Source organism: Nothoprocta perdicaria, unplaced genomic scaffold (genome assembly GCF_003342845.1).
Source record: "Nothoprocta perdicaria isolate Ctin4 unplaced genomic scaffold, notPer1 scaffold_319, whole genome shotgun sequence".
Classification (NCBI taxonomy): Eukaryota; Metazoa; Chordata; class Aves; order Tinamiformes; family Tinamidae; genus Nothoprocta; species Nothoprocta perdicaria.
The window spans coordinates 513,637-533,575 of NW_020455554.1; the positions used below are offsets into that span (position 1 = coordinate 513,637).

Below are 19,939 nucleotides of genomic sequence, written 5' to 3' on the forward strand. Positions count from 1 at the left end.
ACAAAGGGCTCCAAATTTTGACCAGCTCAGTAAGGGAAATGCAAACAAGGCAGTGCAATAATCTTAAGGGATGAAGCACAACTACTGCTAGAGCTGTCGGAGTTCAGGACTCTCCGAGCGGGTCCTTTTAGACAGCCCATACCACGAGAAGTGCAGTTTTCATATAAAAGTTTAGTCTGAAGATATTGGATGTTGCCCTGGATTTCTCACTTTTAGCAGAGTGAAAAACCTCCTCTGAGTCTTCTTCCATTAAAAGCGTTACTGGTTGGTGACTAAARTACGTCCCAGAAATTAAAATACAGAACTACCAAAAATGTACAAGTCTGTACATTAAACTTCTGTGAAAGATTTGCTGAAGAGGAAGAAAAAACTTAATATGCAATAACTGMTGGCTTTATTAAATATAACATGTGAAACACCTACTTTAAGATTACTTTAACAATCTGTCTCAGAAAACAGTGAACCCAAAACTGAAAGACATCTAAAACTTTCTGGGAGATACCAGCTTCAGTTCTTACTGATACCAATATTCACTGATCCTTCCTGGTCACATCCAAGACTGCTCTGTAAGGAAGAGTTCAAACTATTCCCAGTAGGAACGTACTCCTATGAGTGAAGAGAAAAAGAACAACCTAGATTGAAAATCTACTGTTTTGTCTAGAAACATTTACTACAGTAGCACTTTCTGCTTGATTCAGGAAACTGAACAAGTTGGAGTTTTTCCAGTTACCCTCTAAGGCAGATGCTGGAGCCCATGCTTTGAGATTTGTCATCTACAAAAACTATAGTTTTTAAGAAAGTCACCTTCACATCCTTCATATTTAACAGAAATATGAGCAGTATCCTGATCTGCAGGCAGCAGCTGCACATCAAATCTGGGAGTGGGAAAGGAGCTCAAGGTAATCCGGTTAGTCATTCTCTCAGGAGAAAGAATGCTTTCAAACGTTCCCATGATTATAAACAGAAATGAAACCACACCACTATCTGCACAATAGAGCTATCAACTTTGATGTTCCTCAGTTGCGAAGCTGTATATTCTGGGTATAAATAACTTCACTCTCGACAGTGTACGTGTCAGAGTTTATAAGAGGTACTGATTGTACGAAGGCAGGATGTCCAACTCACCTGGCATCCAGATCATCAAATTGTCAAGCAGAACTCACATACAGAAGCGCTGATTGGAAAATCATGTCCTCTAATTGCTGCCTAAATATGAACTTAGAATCCTAATATTTACACCTGCTGTTGAAACCTTACTGCATGTAATCACCTCTGTTATTATATGAAAAACAACCATGTAGATGGAGCACATGATTACAGAGCAGGCTATGCAATTTTTAGGACACACAACGCCAGTGATTTTATTTGCTGTTCATGCGTAGCATAAAGTAAGGCCCCCAAAACTGTAGTTAATCACATTGAGTGGATCTGCATGGAGCTTTGCTGAGGAGAGTGTTTGAGGGCAGAAACAGAGTTCGTAGGGCAGAACAGCCCCTCAGACAGACATCAGACAGACACCTGACGGTGTCTGCTTGGACGCCTGGCCGGCAGGTCCAGCTGCTCCCCAAGCTCTCACAGAATCATAGAGTGCTTAAGGTTGGAAGGGACCTCAGAGGTCATCTAGCCCAACCCCCTGCTCACGCAGGGTCACTCATCCCACGCTCTTTTTCCGGTTGCATGGATGTATGTCGGACAGAAGGGCAGTTGTTGCTACAATGGTTTGCTTTTTAGCACATTTAATTTTACATCCAAATACAGGGAAAAAAATGTAATTACCTCAACTACGCTGTAGACATTTACACTCAAAGCATCTTCTTTAGTAGCATCCGAAACTTATCTAACACAACAGCTGTGACTGTGACACTGGTCCTTCCTGGAATTTTTATTCTCCTTGCAAACCCAAACCTACATTGCACTGCATAGCAAGAACAGGCAATACTGGAAGATCTTACAGTCTAACTGGCACCAAGAGGGAAGATGGGCAGCAAGCACCAAGGGCCAAGAGAGAAGCACTGGGAAGCAGGAGTGCGCCTCTGTAAAGGCGCTTTACCGTGTTCCGCTTCCAAGGGAGGCACTTCGAAAGCACACATGTTCCACCACGCTGCACGAGCCAAAGGCTCTGCAGCTCCACGCTCCCCTGACTGCCACCTGGTGCACCTCAGGCCGAGGTCAGCACTGGTGGGTTCAACAAAATCTCTCCCGGGCAGAATGTAACTCGGGAAGCTGGTTTGCGCCAGTGAGAGCCATGGAGATTATTTTTAAACACTATACATTCTGCATTATGAAGAGCATCCTTACAGATTCAGATTCCTAATACTAGATTAACTCATAACAACCCTTTGCACAAATTTTAATATCATGTCAATGCTGGTAACACACACCCACGTTTCTTATTACTATAGCATCGAGATTGGGCAGCTTTGTGTAAACTTGACAGCTTCAGTTTAATTCTCCCCAGATAACTTCTCTTCRCTAAGCTCTAACTGGTCTGTGTCTGAAAAAATATCAATTTATGTCATTTTTACAGCCGAGTACCATAGCCATAAATTGAGAATTTGAAATGTATTTCTGGATGCATGCAAATGGATGAACACATGAGAAGATGTATTGGCACAGGAAAACAAGGCTGATGTTTATTCTACCGGAGAAACAACTATCTGACGCACATATCTAAAAATTGTCTGAAAGTTAAGGAAACATTTTTTGTAGCAGACCAGAAGAAGTTAATGAGATCTTATATTTAGCCTAGGTACACAATTTTTACTGCAGTCATATGTTCTATTGGCTACAGCCATTCCTCACAGACCCCTTTGCTGCCGTACTGCAACCCTTCCATCACAGCACTGCAAGGTGCTCTTGTTACTTAAATGACACTTAAAAAACTCAGCTAGGCTGAGGGAGACTGAGGTGTAATCACCTCTTTGGCCAATAAAAGTCTGAATCCATATCATCTACTCCTCCCCACCGAGTACATGCCTCCACCACGGATCTACATGGTGCTCTGGTAGGGGTTGTTTTTGCTCTCCTCTTGTGCTGGAGTGATAAAATGTGAACAGTTCTGCAGGAAGGAAATTTTACCTCCTAAACCAGGTACTTGAGACTTCCCATCACTCTTGGTTCATTCAGCAAAGTACAAAACCGAACTGTTCACAGTTCCAGGAGCAAAATGGAGCTACAAGGCGCGAAGCTCYGCAAGCCAGAAGCCAGCGAGACACAACAGAGCAGCCCCAGGGCCTGCAGGGCACAGAGGCCACGGCAGGTCTGCGAAACAAGTGCCAAGAACCAGGCCAGCCTCCTTCACGAGCGAGTGCTGCTGAGGCCCAAGGGGCACGAAGCTGCCCTCATTCCAGACAACAAGTTCTTGGAGCTTCCTTCCCTCCCCACGACCTTCCTTTTCTTCTAGGAGGAATGCAAGACAGGAAATTCAGGGAGAAGCCAAGAAAGATAGAATGGGAAAAAAAAAAAAAAAGATGAAAAGTGACTGAAATGAATAAGATCATTGAAATATTTGATCAGCTATAAAAAGAATAAAAGTCTATATAAAAAAAAAAAAAATCCACAGACTTTGGGAGTGAATAAAAAAGCACGAACTGGCAAAGTCACGTCTCAGGATATACAGCCATCTCAAGCCAGAACTAAAGACAGGCAATTGCTTCTGAAGCTAATGTGATAAATGAAAATATAGACAGATTTATTACAGGAAGTGTCATCATAATTAATGCACTAGGTATGTCAGAGGAATTGAGACAAGGGAGTTTTTGTATCAGAATTCTGTTCATTTCAAATACGACTTCCTCTTCTCCCATGACTTACAGAATTTTCTAGGTTGATTTGGCCTRTGCAATGAATGCAAGGAAAGCGGCACAGGTGGCTGCTGTAGGGAAAAGGCCTCCGCAACAGCAGCTCCAAGYGCTGTGAACAGGGCCCTGCCGGAGCCGGCGGCGGGAGGCACAGCTGGGAAGCRGGCAGTGCCTGAGGCTCTTCAGGGCATCCGGCCCCGTTCCCACTCACCTCAGCAAGACAGGGACATTCCTGCACCACAAACAGATTTGTTCCAGAAATGCGTTAAAAATGAGGACAACATACTGAAAGCCCTTAATTAACCATTTAATAAGGCAAGACAGAGGTGCAGGAAAAAAAACGGAAATTTTTACTATTTGGGCTTAACCAACTGGAAAGGCTGATGTCAGAATACTTAGCATATAATGATCTAGGCAGGAAAAAGCGTGTATTAGAGAGTAATGCCTTCACTTAACCAAACAAATTAGTACAAGTATTCACAGTGTATTTGAAGTGCCATAATACTTTCCAATTCTAGAGCTTTTGATTTCTTCTAATTAATATATACATACAAATGAATCAATCTGAAAGTGCGAGCACAAACATTACTCGTTCACTGATCCATTACTACACTGCTAACAGATGAAGCTTAATCAAGTTCTACCACTTTTTTGATTATACACATTATTAGACAAGACTCGTTTCATTTAGTCTCTAAACAGTTACATTTTATTACAGGCAGAGCTACGTAAAGTTTGCAGGCGATTTGCTRTCTTACTTGTTCTTTCACCCATGTAAGCAGAGCAATTAATGAAAAATAATGAAACACCTGGTCTAAAACTACTCCACATAAAGGACCTTGCCAGATAAAACTTACATCCATCAAGTTACTGACAGCAGTAGTACCATTAAGAAAAAAAACACATTTAACAATTTCCTCCAAAATAATTCAGTCATAAAAAAAAGCTGCCAGAGTCTCAGTTTCACAAGTCAGTGTTTCTGTTTCTTCAACGGAATAACCTCGYGAGGAGCTGCAATCTCTGCTGTTGTCACTAACGGTGCTGAAATGCAGACACTGCTTCCAGCACTGATCTATGCTRCAGTGAGGGGATGAAGGAGGAAGGCTATTGATGCTGTTGAAGCGAATTAGGCAAGGCAGGCAGGAAAGCAGGGGCAGGGGCTGCCCTGTGCGTGGGGGAGCAGCTTTGGCGTGCGGAGCGGCTCTACGGACAGGCCAGTTAGCTGGGCAGGAGCAGCCTCRGGGCAGGCGGCAGCACCAAGAGGGGCCTGTGCTATGGAGCAGCCCCTGGGGGACACAGGTCTGAAAGTCTCCACATGACAGATCCTTGTTCCCTTGGGAGACTAATGTTCCTGACCCCTGCCAAAACCTCCCTGGGAGGGAGGCCAGGACACCCAATGCTGACCTGCTGTCCACAGCAGAGGTGCCGGGGCTGTGTGGGGCTGCGTGGGCTGGGATCCAGGTCCCGTGGGCAGTGAGACACGGAAGCGGATAGCGGGCTCCAGAAAAGCAGCCTTGGGTTTGCTYGGAGAAGCTGCAGATGTGATCCTGGGGGAGGCAGCTCTGGAAAGCAAAAGAGTTCCAGAGACTCAACAGGTCTTCATGGGCAACCTCCTCCCGGCCATGAAAGGGGCAGCCTGATCCACACCCGAAAAACGGCTGGGCTATATGGAGAACTCATGACAAGTGTCAGAGCAAAAGGAGATGCAAGAAAAGAGAGGCTTTAAAGGAGCAATAGTGAAACATGGCTTGGCCACGCAGAGGTGGTGTCAGGAAGAACTGAAACTAGGAAAAGATATGATGGGCGGCCACAACAGCTTCTACTATGACATTAGTCATAAAACAATAAACAAAGAAAATGTGGGCTCATTCCTCAGTGGGCAGTGAGCTAACCTCAGTGGATGCAGATAAAGCTGAAGTACTCAGTGCTGCTTCACCTTCGGTTCAAGGAGCAGAGGAAGTAGCAGTAAGGGAAGAGGATTCAGTCACGCATCTCCTGAAGAACTTCAACCTGAATGAGTCCTTGAGATGAGATGGGAGGCACCCAAAGGTGCCGAGCAAGCTGGCAGATGGCATGGGGACGGCACGGCGCTCCATCCCCTCACRGAGCCAGCGGGTTGGGATGCTTCACTGCTTGATGGTTGAAAAACTGGTTGGCTTTTGTTTGTGACTCGGAGAGATCAGTTTACAACAACTGAAATGGAAGGTTTCAACTTCATATGATGCAAAGTACTTTCAGAAATACATTTCCAAAGTTTTAGAATAATGCAGCGAAACAAATACATTTTGCATTTTCAAGACTACCATTTTTGCCACACTAGGTTATGGCATACTAGCTTAATTCACACCAATGTATGTGGAAATAAAAGTCTTTATTATCAGGGCACTCAAGTATCTAACAAGCCTACAGAAATTATTTTTAGTAACAGAGTTGCAGAATAAGGAAGGTATTGCTTAAAATTCGTCATTAAGTACCACAATATTAGTGCTACCAGGAATAGATATCCTATTCTTGATTATGTAATCAAGAAAAACTTTTGAAAATAATATTCAGAGTACAAACTACTTTTAATCAGCAGCTAAATACCAAGATACTGACACTGATTACTTTGTTCCTTTAATGACATCTGTAATGGAGTCCAAGTGCTCTGCTTGATTGCTTCCTCACTGATCAGGATCCTATTCATCACTTGGAGCTGCTGGAGTTCGGAGGTCTCTTGGAGCTCCTTTTCTGAAGCTTTCAGCACTGCCGCAGCTCTAAAGCCCCAGTGAAACAGTCACCCTTTACACACAGCTCGYCATGACAAAACACACTAGTCTGTTTTAATACGGCTGAAGCTTGCTAGTCATTTAAAAGGCTATCCTCAATTTGAGAAACTAAGGTAAGTGTAAGCCCAACTAAGTATTATTAAACTTAAATCAACGACTTGTTGTATGCCATCTCTGACTTTTGCCTCATGGGGAAAAAAAAAAAAAAAGAAAAAAAAAAGTGTTTTAAATCCTTTTCATCCTTCCTTTTCTTGAACTAACATGGTAAAGGCATTGACACAGTAGCCGAGAGAGACTCCACTGAGGGGAAACTTGAAAAGACTACACAGCCATATCACTATAATAAACATGCTTTATGAGGACCTAAACATCCCTGGCTAGAACATACTGAAATTAATCCAGGAAAAGAAATACTAGCTCTGGTTTTCACTCCTCCAAATACTTACGCATTCAAGAAATCTGAAGAGCTACTGRCTGTAAAAGTTCTCATATTCTCTGTATTTGAGAAGCACAAAATCTCAGGCACAGTATTAGTACCGGCCTCAGTGCAGAGAGACTTGTGCCAGTGACACTGCCATAAAGCGGATCCTTTTCATCACAGGTGCAGAAATACATTAGGATTTCATTAAGAGAAGGAAGTTAASAGTTTATTTGTTCATAACAAGGAAATTACCTTAATCCCTACAATTTCGCATGGAACGTAGCAGAAAACTAGAAAATGTGACTGTTGTTCCAAGACCCCCAAAAATTATCACTGCAAGAAACATGGGAAGGTTGCAATTCTAACCTCAGGGGATTTCCATTTTGATGATGTGTATGCAACAAGTAAGTTCTTATGGAGCCAACATCTTGGTTTCTCAATGCCAAATCTTGCAGTGTCTCAAACAAAAATAGCTATTAACAAGCCAGATCAAAGAAACTGTTGATAAATATCTTGGTAAGGTATTTTAAAAGCAAGGCGTGAGTTGTCTCACTTCAGAATATATTTTCTTTGTATTTTATTTGACACTTCTATKTTGATGGTGTTTTTCTTCCAGGGGCTAAGTGAGAAAACAAGTGACAATAAAGATGTTCTGAAAAGCTCTATATGTCACTTTCTCCAAAATATACAAACAGCTTAATTTAAAGCATTGTTTAAGCATTTTTAAATCCCTGTAAACAAGCCTACTTGGAGCTGTTTTCCATAAAGCACCTTTCTGACTCGGGACCTGTACCTGCCTCCCCGGGCAGCTCACTGAAGGCTGAACCACAGGCCCGTCCTGGCTGCAGGAGGAGYCACTTCTATCTCTGTCTTTCTGCAGAGCAAGACAAACAGCTGACTATCAAACTGTCTCTACATGTCTACCCACTGACAGAACAGCAAGTCATGTATATAAATACAAAMGTAGAAGTGAATTGTTCCAGGTGAAGATTCTAAAATCCCTTGTAGTAATGTATTTCCTTAACTATTTCACAACTACCTGAGACTGGTTAAAGAATATAAATTTTAAAACCAGCAATATTAGAACTTGAACAACTTATTGCTTACCTGTAGTACTTGCAAATTGCAAGCTACATTTACAGTGGGAAAGCAGGCCCAGGCCCACATGGGCCAAGTGAGGCAAAGAACTGCTCTTTCTTGCAGTTCTTTGAAAATTGCTATAGGCTGCCTCAAATATTTCTACAATGCACAGCAAATGTATTGCAAGGAATGCAAGTGATCTCAGCAGCACAATCTGTTCAGTTTCTTTTACATGTTTGTTAGTAAAATATGATACCATTTTTATTCTAACAGATTTGTATTTAAAATATTATGGAAATATCAGACACAGACTAGTAAAAGGCATAATAATGACTAGAGAAATCTGTAACAAAAAACAACAACAACAACAAAAAAAACAGTTTGCGGCACTTGAGTTTCTGTGTATTTCCAGACTCATTTATCATAGCAGTCATTAAGTACCCAACAGAAGCCAGAAATTTATTCAAGCTCTCTGTAGCTGGCACTCTGTTAACTGAAAATGCCTTCTAATAATATTTAAGGTCAATGCAGACAAAAATATTTAGACAGAACTCTTTGCATTGTTTTAGGAACTCTTGATAAATATTYAGGAGAAATTGAAGTTTACTTAAATTCTTGGATTACTTAATTTCGTTTGTACAAAATTTCTTCTCAATAGGACGCAGAACACTTATGCCCATAGTTCCCTCGTCACTTATAAGGGATCCTAAAAGCAACAGCACATTTGGATCACTGGCACAAACTGAAAGTCTAGTGGGAGGCAAGATGCTTCTCCGGAAGAGATTAGCTTATGATTCTGGCTGAGCTGTTTGGAACCGACGCTTCCAAAATTAATGGACCAAGAAAACCAGTAAAGTTCAAATAAGCAGATATAAAACATGAAGAACCTACCGAGGTTGCAGACAACAGATTCTAGTAAAGATACATTCTSTGGGGTTTATATTGTTCTATCCCGGAAACTGTTCTGACCTATAATAATGCCAGTGAATTTGAGGCCCAGTTAAGGTTTCAAATTCCAATTTTTTGATAAAGAAGGAACTAGTGAAAAGTCTCTATCAGAGACTCAAAACCATACTGTGCAAACAAGAACCAAGCAGCACAATATTGGGTGCAAAGCAATGTGTAAAGCAAAGCACAGAAGACACTATGTTAACAAGTCTGCTTGGTAGATCACTCTGCTGTCAACTCCATCACTAAAGCTGTTTGCAGGTCTGCTTGTTATCAAAGCTGAGAAAGAGAAGATATTTCTCTTATAGATGCTTCTGAGACCACATGTCAACTGGTAACTGGTAAGATCATTGTTTTATTCATTCCCAATAAGAACTTTTATTTAAAGTGGAAGGTGAGAGATCTTTCTGTCTTATATTTAGGATACGAAAGCTTGTTATCTGTATCAGAAGTTAAACAGGACCTATTAGGAAACTTGCATCTCTCGCTTAACTGAATTTTAAAATGGTTYTTGAACTGTATTATGATCTAATGGGTCTATTTCTGATTCAAAACCGTATTTTCTAAAAGAAGCCTGTAAGATCTAATGATGAAGTTAGGATAGAGCTGCTCTGCTTCTATCGCAGTGCAGGCTCAGGCATCCGAAGCTACTACCACAGCCTCCCTTTTCCTAGATCCATAGAGTCTGTTTTAGCACATGCGAATCTCGGGGAGAAAAATTCAACTTTAACGGAAGGAGTTCCAAGCGCCTCTCTGGAGCAGCAAAATGAAAAAAGGAACTTGAATGTAACCCCCTGCTCTCCTGTGACTGGGGATTCAGTTGTGATACTAAAGCAACCTTTTTAAAATTATGCTCAGTGGCATAACACAGCCTCCTTTTCATATACACTATGAAAAAGCAAGATGCAAAGTCAGCCTCAGTTTGAGTAAAATATCCCAACTTAAGAGAAAAGGGAGCGGCGGTGGCTTTGTGAAGAGCAGCGGCCCCTTGTCTGAGCAGCCACCTCGGCTTTGAAAGCAACACTCCCAGTAGGAGCACAATTCCTTCAGCARTGGAAAGGCAACCAGAGATGTTGGCCAACAACAAAGTAACGAACTATGAGTCTGTTTTACAGTTTTAATGGTAAAACTTTGCAACACACCTTCCTATATGTTCTGCTGTTTTTATTCTCTTAGTATATAAAAAYACACAAGTCCCAGTGCTAGAGCAACAGGACAGAAAGCTACAAGTTGAATTTTACAATTTGCTGACTTTCTGCATTTAAAGAATTCAAATATTGAAGTGGTTGAATTTAGATGGTGGAATTCAGACAATTCTCTGCGCTCTATCCAATTTTGGCACTCAAAAGACCATAGCTATTTTTTTTCTTAGCACTGTTTGCCCAATGGCTAGAGCGCCCATTTAGCTTCTGAAAGCAATTTGCTTAGAAGACAGAATTTTAATGTTTCCTCTAAGGACTTTTATTTCAAGGACAATTTCCTTAGGTCACCGAAAGAAACAGCAACAGAAGTACACAGCTGAACCGAATGATACAGGAAGCCAAATGAAAGCAAAATACTCACGAATAATTTGACAWGCATTTGTTTTCTCCAAACATGAAAATAGTGCAATATCAGATTCCATGAAAGAGCACTGTGAAGTCAAGGAAATGAAACCAATCTTGTTGCTAATCTGAACTATAAGGAAAACAGAGCTACTCCCAGTTGTCTTACCTGGCATTCCATGGATGAGATCTCCGCACAACACAAAGAACTTGGGCTTTGGGGTCAGCTTGTTGACAGCTTGCACTGCTTGCTCCGTTAACTTGATCTCTTCTCCCCACTCATCGCCTCCATTGCCACAGTCTCCAATGGCCCAAGCTTTCATCAGCCCAAACTGAGGATCTGCTCCTTGGATGAAGTAGAAAGGTCCCTTCCATTCATACTCCTCATCTAAACAAACGGAGAAATATTACGTAAACTTAGAAAAAGAGGACAAGAACTTCCAAGCATAAGTGAATCTTCACCAAAATAAGCCGTAGCCACTTTAAAGGTATATAATTCTGTGGAAACAATAGTGCATGAATATAAGAGCTGGGGTACAAACATTTCCTCTAATGTCTAGCTGCATAAGGATAAGTATATTAATCTAGTTGTATCACATAGCAATGGAAGTTTGACTTGAGGAAATGTGCAAGAAGAACACAGCAAACAGTGCTGCAAAGTTCAGGGTAGAGCACAACATATACCATTCGATTTTGGTTGATTCATCCACTTGAATTATTGCTCAGCTAACAAATTTAAATACACCCACACATTCTACGATGCTAGTAAATTTGTCCTTAAATTAAGGAGTTAAGAGCATTTTGTTCCTAAAATTTGGGGGAGAAGTTAGATCCAACAAATTCTTTAACTTGAAACTGAAGACAAAGAACAGAACCAAGGACAGGAAAAAAATAAATCCCAGAATTAGTAGTAACAATTAAAATGTTAATGGAGACCCTCCATAACAGCTCGATGCCTATACTGAAAAGACGGAAACTTAGAAGCAAATTTACCTCTGCAAAGGCGAAAGGAATAACACAATTTCTGCAGCTTTTCTTCCACTGTTTCTCTGTAATAAGATGTGCCACAAAAAAAAAAAAAACCACCCTGATTGATAGGACTGCCTTGACTGCAAGCACACTAAAGAAAAACACCGGGCAAATAAAGCTACATTTGGCTGCAAATGGTAAGCACAAACGAGTACGCAACCTTCTAGCCTGCAGTCGCAGTCCTCGGCAAGAAGCAAACACGAGTGCCCTGCGGTTTCTCCAGCTGCCCGAATGCACCGAGCTGCATCCTGAGTGCCGGCGTCTGCACAGCGGCGCTCGGCTCTCGCTGCTCGCCAGGCCTGTCTGACCTGCGGGCTGTTTTTTATTTTTACTGTTATTTTTAACAGCATTTCAATTGTTAAAAAGTCACTGCCTACATCAATCCATAGTTGAATCTGAAGAAAAAAAGAAAATGGTGATTTCAAATTAAAATATAATCCATAAATAAATTTATGTATTATGTCAGCCTGATCTGAAACACAGTTTGAGGTAATACTATATTAGTCCCCCATTAACACCACATAACCACAAGCTATGTCCACAGCATGGATTTTGAGTCCTTCTTTATAAGGTCAGGAGAAAGGGTCATCCTAGTGCTGATTCACTTGAATTTTAGCTTTCCTGGTTCCAGCCCGCCCTGTGCTTTGTAAGGAGGCAGCTGTGTTTAATTCAAGAAAAATCAGAAAACTTGGGTCAGAATTTGTCTCTCGTGCAGTGGACAGAGCCAGGCTGAGGCTGCAGCACTAGCGGCAGGTCCCAGGAGCTGCTGGTAACTGTAACGTGTTGCCATAACATCAGTTCCCACTGCCAAATGTAGGATTCTGCCTTTCATTTAATGTAATATTTAATTTCTAAATGAAATTATTTATCATCAGTTAACATTGTCTATTAATTGACAATAGCATTGCCTTGCTGTAAATAATAATCATATTTTATAGATGGGAAGTTTTAACCACTCATTAGCTTTTAATTCTGAAATGAAATTAACTTTTCCAATTACATAACTTATTCTATCCATGAGTTTTCATTAGAAGCCTTATGGAACTAGCTGAATGACAAAAAATCATTTATGTTTTTATCTTGTCTCTTGCATGGAAAATGAAAAATATGGCTACAATAGAAATCAGCTTACGTGCTACATCAAAGGTATTGTTGGGCAGGGACATCAACTTATACGAGCTATCATAAAAAGGTAGAAATCTTTCACAACCCATCTGAAAGAAAACTACAAAAGGGAAGGTGGGAAAGGGCAGCTTGTTGTAGAGGAGCAGCAGGGTACTCGGACTCGCTACAGGCGCGCTCCGAGAAATCACGGAAATGCCTTCAAAACGCCGCAGGGATTCTCCACACCTGTCCCTTTCCCAGCAACTCGGAAKAGACGTTTTTCCATTAGTGGGGAGGAAATGACTTATTGTGCGCTAATGTGAAAGCAGTAATTTTACCCAGCGGCCTGAGAGGGCAGGGAGCTGCCGGGAGGAGAGGCTCCCGCTGTGCGGGAGGCGGCGGCTGGGCTGCCCGGCACCGCGGGCACCGCGGGCACCGCGTCCCGGCAGCGGCCTGGCGAGCACCACGCGCTGCCGGGCGGCTTGCCGCGCTGAGGCCAGGCAGCCTGCAAGGCACGGGCTCTTGCACAGCAGCTCCACAGGCTGCTTTTCCCGCACTAGTAGGGCTGCTCTCAAGGTTTTCGTACCCTAGAGGTTCCCAGACTGTGCACGGACGCATCCGTGCGAGTGGGAGGGTGATGGTCACGTGAGGCAAGGAGGAAGAGGGAGAGGGGAGATGAATCTCAGAAGCGAGTGCAGTACTCACATTCAGCAAGCACCAGAAGAGACAGAAGAKGCAGGGGTGGAAGTGATGAACAGCAGGGAGAAAAGGAAAGAGATAGGAGGTGAAAAGARAAAGAAATTGAAAATGATGCAGAAGCTGTGGGCTGTATTCTCCTTTAGAAATGAAAAAAAAAAGATGAAAAGGAACAAAATGAAGAAAAAATTTAGTAAACAGCTACTCCTGCGGTAAATAATTTATCAGGTAGTTATCCAAAAAAGGCCATGTAAGTATTTACAGCTTCTTTGCAGATGTTTGATCCAGACAACTAGAAATCCTATTTTTAAAAATCCCTACAACTATTTAAACAAAATTGCTTTACTCATGTCGGATGCAATCCTGTGTAACACGCTGCAGGGGACCCTGCGCGTGCAGCGGGGTTGGACTCTAAAGGCCCCTTGCAGGTTTATTTAACCAGGAACACGAGATTTCTGCAACTAAGGGCAGAACAGCACCAAGTGCGCACTAGCACAGTGGAGCTGCTCCAAACCTGCAGCTGCACCAGGCCTTACGCCCTGGTCCGGATCCCTCCGTGCCAGGAGGCGACTCAGTTGYTCTCCCTGGTCTGTCAGCAGACAACGGCATGGAAGGTTTCCCTACTTGTRCAAGCCAAAACATCAGTCCAGTTAACCAGCTAAATGTCACAGATTGAGCAACCTGTCTGATTTTGCTTAAAACCCAAGAGCACGCGGTGTGATTGCTCCAATACGGCACAGAAGCAGCAATGAGAAAGTCAAGCCAAAGCCTCTAGCACAGCTTTCACCTAGCAAGTCCTTCTCCTTGCAAGTGTTTTACCTCAGTCGCACTCGGATCGCTGCCCTCCCGAGTTCCCCAGGCTCTGTGTCCCGGCCGGCTCCGCGGCAGGACCCTCGAGCGGAACAGGCAGGTGCCCACGACGGGCCCACCACACGGCCCCAGCACGGCCCGGGGGCGGCAGAGCTCATTGCGCCGCACCAGCAGGATGGCGACAGCCGCTCCTGCAGGGGCCACCTTGCCACCACGCACATCCCAGGGATCAGCTCCCAAAACGTCAGTTAGGAACAGGACAGCTGCCGCCTTCCCTCCCAAAGCAGCGAGGGCTGCTCCGGGAGAGAGCTCCCAAGTTTCCTCTCGCTAGGAGTTTCAATTTTCCAGTCCATAGGTCCAGTCTATATTTCAAGCTTTTAGATGAGCTACAGAGTCATAGCAGATACAGTGCATGCCAGGGAGATCAATAAAAGATTAGGATTCAATTAATAAATATTTTTTCTGCCTTCTACCTTGCATTGAGCAAGATTGAGCAGAGCTGAGACTCTGCCAACTGCAAACTGGCTCTTCATTGCTGTGAGCACAGAGGCTGTTTGTGACCTTCTAAAATAAACAAGTGAACGCAAGTGCCAAGTAGAAGTCAGCAGATTTCTCAGATAGAGCTGGTGCCTGGATTGCGCACCCAGGTGCAAGAATTACAAATTTACTTTCAAAGTAATGGGTTATTATTTTAAATTTTTAGAGAAAGATTAAAAATCAAACACAATAGTCCCCAAATGCATTGCAACGCCCCATCCTGATATCTGTCCAGTCAGTTCTCCCACAAACCCCAGAATTTCTGAATATACAAGATTTCTTCATTTCTGCTCCAATACTAACTGTCTTAAAAGGGACTAAATGCAGTGCAAGGACTCAGCTCTGCAGAGAGCTCGCGCTCCTCGCGGAGCCTTCGTCTCTCGCGGCAGGACGGACTCGGCCAGCCACAGAAGCTGGTCTCTCCCGCGGGGCCGGGGCGCCACAGCCCCTGCCTCAGCGCGGGCCCTCACTCTCTCCCTCAGCCTCTGTTCTATACAAATCACAGTCAGCCTCTGCAGCACAGTAAATACTTCTCGGCAGCAAGTCCCGCTGTGCAGACAGAGTGCAGGAGGTTTTAGCCAGGCCAAGCAGCAGAGTGCCTGAAGCAGCTGATGGCTGGGGCTGCACCACACTCAACCGTTCTGTCTTGGCTGACTGTATTTGAAGTTAATCATTGTGTGCTGCGAGCTACGTGACTTCAAATGACATCTCTAATATCCATGGCAACTTCTTAAAAAGATGATCAACCCCAGGCCCGCCAATGAAAACACACGCGTGCTTGTCCATATGGCACAGGAATACACACGCGTAGCGCCTCTCCGAAGCGACAAAGCACACCATTCATTGCTTAGGGAGACGTCCCTTTTCACACACGGTGCTCCACAAATTCTTGTCACACAGCTAACTGCTACACAGTCTCCAGTTTCCAAGGAGAAGCGATGCTGTTCAAYTGCTCTTACAGAGCCACAGAAAACTCCCATCCCAAATCCCTTTTGTTCCCGGACCTCCTTAAGAGCCGTGCAGTCGATGAGCACAGAAGCCCAACTCCAAAATATGCTGCTATGGCTCTGTTTCAACATTCAACTCTTCCTCTGCTCCAATGCAAGCCAAACTACACAGACAGGATCAATACAATGTATTTATAGTAGTATAGGCTGAAAACTGGTTCCAGCTTCTAATTTTACCTAAGGATTATTCTGTGAAGGGCCAAAGTAGGCAGCAGTAATTCACAAGGGAAAATCACTAGTATTTTGTGATCACACACAAGAAACGCAGATGATCTAAATGGGATTTAAGTCTTAACCTCATCCTTTCTAGAGGGCAGTAACTGATGTCTTGGTWCAGCTTCCTGTCTTGCACTTTTGCTTATCCCTAACTTCCCCTTCCTTTTCCTCCACCTTGCCTAAATATCGCAAATAGATATAAATATATAAAACACACACATATACAGGTTGGTCATGCAAACCACTAGAAGTGGGCCTGTCACAACAGTGTAATACTGGCAGGATTTTTAATAGCACATGCTGTGGTTCTGGGGTTCACTTCATTTTTCTGTAAAGTTTTTATGCACTTTACCTTTTAAATACGTTGTTCCTTCCTCTCAGCTCTCGAAAAGCTTTAAAAAAAAATCAATTTGACCAAATCCTATATAATTCTTTATTCAACATTAAAACATTATCAAAAAGACTTAAAAGCTACTGTCATTACTGTCCATATGTCCAGACCCAAAAGCAGCTCACAATCTCATGAAGCCTTCATTCCTTTCAGCTATATTTTTCAGCTGTACCTTAGAAACTGCATTGGAAACAGCCGTATGGATTCTGTGGCACAGCTAAGGTAAGTTATTTTGTGATACAACAGAAAAAGAAAACAAACATCGAAATACATTTTTTAAGAGCATAAAACATCTCTTGTAAAGAGTAATTACTGAGGGATGTCTTATATGTGACAAGGTAAAAGCATAGAGAGTTGCTTGAAACCACTTAAAAATTTGACTAATTCATCCGACAGTTGGAGCCAACACTGGGAAGGCAACAGAGCAGCTAGCCAACAATTCTTGGCTTGTTCTCATCAGTGCAAAACCCATATCAAAAATATTACTGTTGAAGAGCTTTAGAACAGTAATCATAATTTACCAAGATTAAACATTCATGTGAAAGCAAAGAARGAGAAAAAAATCCGACTGTAGCTGTATTTAGTTTCAAAAAAGGGGGAATTACATGCAATTATGAAGCTTTTTAGAAGAGCAAAAATCCTTGAAGGCAGCATGAAAAGTATTCAAAGACACTACCCCATATGTCTTTCGCATATGTGACCATATGCACAGCACTTACTGAGAGGGACTTCTGAAAGACAGAAACAAATTTGGCCCAAGTACACAACAGCTGTAAGGAAGCCACTAAAACCTCGACAAAACTAAAGCTGCATCCAAAAAAGAACAAAGACCTTATATTCAGGAAAGTTAGATGCAACAGCCCAAGAAGTCCAGCTAAAAGAGTGAAGAGCACCTGGAAGCAGCATAAACCTGAAACCTAGAAAAGACCTTCCAAAGGCATGACAAGCCTTTAAAATGCCCAAAGCGCCACTCCAGACGACATCCCTGCTCACTGTAATCCAGTGCCATCATCCYACCTCACAGACACCAGCAGAGGACTCACCAGAGATAGAAGGGTTGTGTTCACAAAACTCTGAAGTAACTGAGGATAAAAGAGCCAACCCACGGAGTTGCTTAGAACTGCCCTAGCATTACAAGAGCAGGAAGATGGTCAACATCACGCTAATACTTAAAAAAGATCTTAAAACAATCTAATAACTAGTAAACAACAAAGCTGGCAGCCAAGCAGATAGACAGACACAGACAGGTTAATATAAAGTATTACAAAGACAGTAACTACCTCTTAAAAAGTTATCACTGGCTTTTGTAGAGAGATGTTCTACTCTCAGGTTCACAGTTTCACACATCAGCAAGGAGAATCCATTGACACTTCTCGGAGATCGGCCAGCCTGTATTTAGCAGAGCTACAATAAAGGTTCTTGGGGATCTCCTTGTACACACACAAATAAACAAATATGTAAAATTAACAACTTGTAAGAAAGAGAAAGAAATGGACAGACACATAGATCCCATGCGGTTCTGTTGCTCCCTAAGAGCAACTGAATAGCAAGGAAGTGAAATTTGCTAAGATTAATCTATTTGCCACAGTAAAAATAAGGCCAGCTTGCACATTGCTACGAAAGGACTCCATTACTGGGCATGTCCATTCAAGAAAGCAGCACACGACCTTCAAGGTAAAGTGGAGGATGTTCTACCCAGGGAAAGAACATTGACTTCAAACAGGGATAGTTCTGAGCACTACATAAAAGTCACSTCAGTGTTCAATAACAACAAAAAGGGCATAGATAGGAAAAGAATAGGCATCGGGACAGAAAAACACCATCACCATTACACTCCTGTAGAACCCAAATTGCACTCCTGTCTGGAGCACTAGTCTAGCACTTTCACGTCTGGAAAGGAAGCATAATGAAGATGATCAAAAGTATAAAAGAGCGTCCCTATGAGTAACAACCAACAAGTAGCTCTACGGTTTTCAAAAGAACAGTGAGAGAGACAGGAATAAAGGCCTTTTATAAAAATCACAACTGGAACTGAAAATACAAGTACACAATGTTTTTTTTAACTATCTTTTCCAATTCAAGCTTTTGAAAGCCTCAAATTAACCGATAAAAAGTCAGATTCAAATCAGAGATACCTCTCACAACCAAGCTAAGCTGGGGAACTAGGATTGTTTATTTTAAAGTGCAATCATAYTGGTGTTATTCAAATAGGAATACCCATAGGGAGGGGCGGACTTTCTTCCCAGCCAGCCAGCCTGGACATACCCTAACAACCTGGAAACCCCAAGTACCTGGGGGCATTGCGCTGTGCCCAGGGAGCAGCGGGATGCTCCCTCCTGCAACATCCCATCTCTGCATCACCACAGGTGTTTTCTCACACACATCTGTAAGAATCTCAGGTAGGAACGAGGGAAGTCTGCTTGATGGTATTATCACTTGCTTAATTACCAAGAAAGCAAGCGTTCTACCTCCTTCGACAGAAATTCTCTGCACAGCACAGAAGACGGCTACTCTGAAGCACATAGGTAGGAGAGACAGAATGCRTTAAAGGATAAAGCCAAAACATACGGAGAGTTCATTCCACCAGAGACACCCGATGGATCATACTCACAATTTGGCCCCCTAACTTAGAGCTTCTGAGTAGCACACAAATGAGGTGTCCGGAGCAGATCAGAGCAGGTTATCTGTACAACTTCCACACTACCTGAAAGCAGCCTAAACAAGAGGGGGATAGGATGTGGTTTAGCAAGCAGGCTAGCAAGGAGAAAGGAAATTAAGCTCCTCAAGGGTCATTTTCAAATTTTGAAGGAAACACCTGTGGCACAGCTGGCTAGTGACAAACATTTTGTGTAGCAAACTGCTTGACAAGAAGTAACCACGTCTGCAGACTCTGAGCAAACCCTAAAGGCAGAGGGAAAAACAAACAAAAAGATAACTGATTTTCATTGTAAAACACCAGGAACTTTAGCCTCAGTGTTTCAGCCAGTGATTCTGCTTTTCTAATCGTTTAGTTATTAAAAGACAGTCTTGAACTTTGGTCTCTTCAAAAAGAGCAAAGTAAAATACTGACACAGAAACAGCATACCCTGGGATGGTGGTTGGACTACGACAGCCTGAAAGTCCTAAACAAGACTAAAAACAACCCGTCTGTGGAAAAAGCCTCAGTTAATATTTATTCAAAGAACACCAAGCAGCACAGACACGTCAGGAGAGAGCAGCACAGTTGGAAACTGCAGACCCAGATCATCATTTTTCTTAGAAGTTTCATTAAGTCATTTTTCAAGATGCTGTTAGACACAGCTTTTGTCCAGGAGCCTTCCYGGTGCCTCTGAGGGCTCCTTTTGTTATAATTCCATTGTACAGTCGCTACAACTASATGGCTTGTCTGCCATCTGTCCCCTCCGCAAATGCTACGCGTTCTGTTCCAAACCACCAGGACCATCTGCAATTAATAAGTTGCCAGCGCGGCTGTATACATATATAATTTCACATGTTCAGAGTTAGCATTTTTCCTCTATTTGGCAACAAGCACTGCCAAATATTTCGACCCAAACCCCAGAAAACACGGCAGCCCGTGGGTGCGGCCGG

At 42.8% G+C, this 19,939-nt stretch overlaps 1 protein-coding gene across 2 annotated transcripts in view; it reads right to left on the minus strand.

Annotated features, from left to right (window-relative positions):
* CPPED1 (calcineurin like phosphoesterase domain containing 1) overlaps positions 1-19,015 on the minus strand; it is a 45,626-nt gene extending 26,611 nt beyond the window's left edge. Inside the window, exons 1-2 of one of the 2 annotated variants that reach the window (XM_026042955.1) lie at positions 18,963-19,015; positions 10,731-10,949 (exon numbers count right to left, since the gene is read on the minus strand). In XM_026042955.1, the coding sequence (XP_025898740.1) occupies positions 10,731-10,884 (154 nt within the window). In that variant the 5' untranslated portion in view covers positions 10,885-10,949; positions 18,963-19,015. Of the gene's footprint in view, positions 1-10,730; positions 10,950-17,631; positions 17,764-18,962 lie in introns of those variants that run through there. The other variant, XM_026042954.1, reaches the window with a different exon arrangement.
* Between the last annotated feature and the right edge of the window lie 924 nt (positions 19,016-19,939).